General features: G+C 49.3%; 1 protein-coding gene across 1 annotated transcript in view; it reads left to right on the forward strand.

The window, feature by feature from the left end:
- The window catches only part of CACNB4 (calcium voltage-gated channel auxiliary subunit beta 4), a 74633-nt gene that overhangs the window by 52887 nt on the left and 18667 nt on the right, over positions 1-3079 (forward strand). Inside the window, exons 2-3 of the mRNA XM_029962188.1 lie at positions 1566-1705; positions 1993-2115. Of these exons, the coding sequence (XP_029818048.1) occupies positions 1566-1705; positions 1993-2115 (263 nt within the window). The remainder of the gene's footprint in view (positions 1-1565; positions 1706-1992; positions 2116-3079) is intronic.

A 3079-nucleotide genomic window follows, 5' to 3' on the forward strand; every position in this document is an offset into this window, starting at 1 on the left:
GATTGATGATCCTGGAGGGCTTTTCCAACCTCAGTGATCCCGTGGTTCTGTGATACAGGGCTGTGCAGGTTCTGTTCCCCGTTCCCCCACGTGGATCATCCCTGCCATCCACCCCTGTGGGTGATGCTGTCCCTGTCCTGCCAGGGGGCTCTGGGCCCTGTTCTCTGGCACTTTGCAGCACCCAGAAAATTCAGGGGGAAACGAGGTGGTCAGAGAGTCTGGGCTGAGGAGCAGTGCCTGCTGCCCTCAGGGACAGCAGGAGTGGCCTTGTCCAGGCTCAGCCACCCCAGGGTGTGGTGCCTTCCTGTTGCAGTGTATTATTCCAGGTAGGATTAAAACTTGGAAAGAAGCCCATTCCTACTGCAGTATTTGACTTGTGTTTCTCATGATGCCTTTTGATTTATTGTTCAGAGCATGTGGTTACTCTCCCTTCTTTCTTTCTGCTGCTGTTGAAGCTTTGATGGCTTTAAATAAAAACTGTGATGATCAGTGGGTACAGAAGTACCTTCAGAGTGTTTAGTGGACAGAGAAATCTGTTCTTCACCACAGAGCTGGTCTGGCTTTGCAGCTCCTGGTCCTCTGTGGCTGGGGAGTTCCCTGGTCTCTGCTACATCCCAAAGGAAGCAGAAGGAAAAGCAGGATCAAACTCACAGCTGTGGCTTAGCTCCTGTCAGGCAAATCCTGTTCTTGGCATGAGGAAATCTGCCCTTCCCAGTGACAGGCCAGGTTAGGAGTATGGAATGAGGAGAACTCATCAGTGGTTCATTGCCAGGGATCTTCTGATGGATATGGATTCACATCAGTGCATATGGACTCACAGCAACAGACATGGATCCACAGCAATGGCTTTGGATTCACAGCAGTATTTAAGAATATTTTACTTTACATGGAGAGTAAGAATATTGACTCACACTGTACAAACACATGTCCCTGTGCTGCAGGATATAAATCAATCTGAGGGAGGGGGAAAAAAATCAAGGACATAATGGTGCAGAATGGCTCTTTTGGAGCTACAGGTTTTGCAGCTCTGCTGTGGATTCACCAGGAGTAAACATGCCCTGTTTTACAAGGTTAAAGCCCCTCCCCTGTTGAGTAGCCTGTAATAATGTCATTTTTGCCTCTTTTTCCCTCTGGAAGCCCAGGACAAAGCTCAGTGTGAGTGGGAGCAGAGCACTTCCACAGTGGAGTGTATTCCTGGGGAGGGATGACTCAAACCAAGCTTTGTGATGCCTTCATTACATCCGAGGTGACCTAACCCTGGACTATCCCAAGGCTGAGGTTGACAAACAGGATTTAAATGTTGTAAAGACTCCTGGGCAGTGCCCACAACTGAGCTGGATTTTGCTGTGTCAGTAAGGAAGTGAAGGGACAGGTTTTTCTTGGGGTTTTTCCCTTTGCCTTGGTGCACCTGATGGGCAAAGGCAGGTTACTTCCCTGCTGAATTCTGCAGGTGCTGTAGGTGTAAAACCCGCTCAAAGAAATGAATAAACAGGTATTTTAAAGGGATTTTTTGGAATGTGCCTGGGGGAGGGAGGGGTTTCTCTTGGTTCCCTGTGCTTTCTTAGTGACCTGGATTTCCTTTCAGGGCTCAGCAGATTCGTACACGAGCAGACCCTCGGACTCTGATGTCTCCCTGGAAGAGGACAGGGAAGCAATCCGCCAGGAAAGGGAGCAGCAGGCAGCCATCCAGCTTGAGAGGGCCAAGGTGTGTCCTGTTCAGCTTCAACAGCTGAGTTCTGTGCCACTGATCCTTTCCCTGCTGCTAAAATTTATAACAGTGATGCTCTTCTAGAATAGTTGGGCAGTCGAGTCAAATGGGGAATATAGGAAAATATTCCCTATAAATGGGGGTGTTCTCCAGTGAGCTTGTGTGGAATCACTAGGGCTGAATTTTTCTGGCTTTAACAACGTGCTCTGCTGCATTTTTTGCAGTTTGGTACAGCTCTTGACTGAGGGGAGTTTGCAGTGCTTGTGTTGTGTTTCTCCCTGCAGTCCAAACCGGTAGCATTCGCTGTGAAGACCAACGTGAGCTACTGTGGAGCTCTGGATGAAGATGTCCCTGTGCCAAGCACTGCCATCTCCTTTGATGCCAAGGACTTCCTGCACATCAAAGAGGTAAAACCAGGAGCTAGGAAAAGGGAATCCTTGTTGGACTGAACAGTCAGGCTGAGCCAGAGTGGATTAACACATGCTCCAAGAGGTGAGAGGTCAGTGGAGGTCCAGCTCCCTGGGGTGGTTATCCTGCACTTTTGTAGCACTTGGTGTTACCAAATGGTTGGATTTTCATGGTGCAGGAAGGAAATAATTCCCTTCAGCCTGGTGGGTTCAGAGTCTTCCCATCAGAGGAAGTTTGTGGTGGATCAGAGATCGTGGAGCAGAAAGGGATCCCAGTGATCCCAGAGTGGAGCAGCACCAGGTCACACCAGGTCTTCATAAAGCACCAGATGGGCTCGTGAGGGAGAAAAGAAGACTTAGAATAACACATTAAGAAAACACTGAAGAGGACAGATACAAAAATAAGGGAAAAAAATGGGAATAAATGGGCCCTAAGTATGGCTTTGGTAGAGAAAATTGCATTTTATTGCATGCTGAGCATATTTTCTGCAATTTTTCATCTGAATTGAGCCCTCCAAATTTGCATAACCCCCTGTTGTGCTGTAGATTGGTACCCAGGCTTGCAGAAGCACTTCTTCATCTCTGCATTCTGGGGTTATTTTAGGGTGTTCAGTGCTCAGCTGCCTCTTTCTTCGAGCGTGTGCTCGTCATCACTTCAGAGCACTGAGCTCCCTCAGCCTGAGCCCACCTGCTCCTGCCCTTCCAGAGGCACACAGCGGGGCTGGAGCAGGGAATTGCTGTACAGAAGGACACAGGAGAGGCACTGGAATGCCCTGAGCTGGTTTTTGATCCTGGCTTTCCTTGGCCGGGGCCACGTTGGGTGTCAGGGCGCTGATTGAGTCGAACGTGCTAAGCCCTTATCGCTCTGCCCTGTACATCCTCCCAGACAAGAGTCCCAAATCCATGTCTTGGCATTCCCTGAGTTGTCCTCCGAGGTCTAAATACCCGGGATCACATTGTCACT

The sequence above is a fragment of the Manacus vitellinus genome, unplaced genomic scaffold, assembly GCF_001715985.3.
Source record: "Manacus vitellinus isolate BGI_N305 unplaced genomic scaffold, ASM171598v3 scaffold_43_pilon, whole genome shotgun sequence".
In the NCBI taxonomy this organism is placed as follows: domain Eukaryota; kingdom Metazoa; phylum Chordata; class Aves; order Passeriformes; family Pipridae; genus Manacus; species Manacus vitellinus.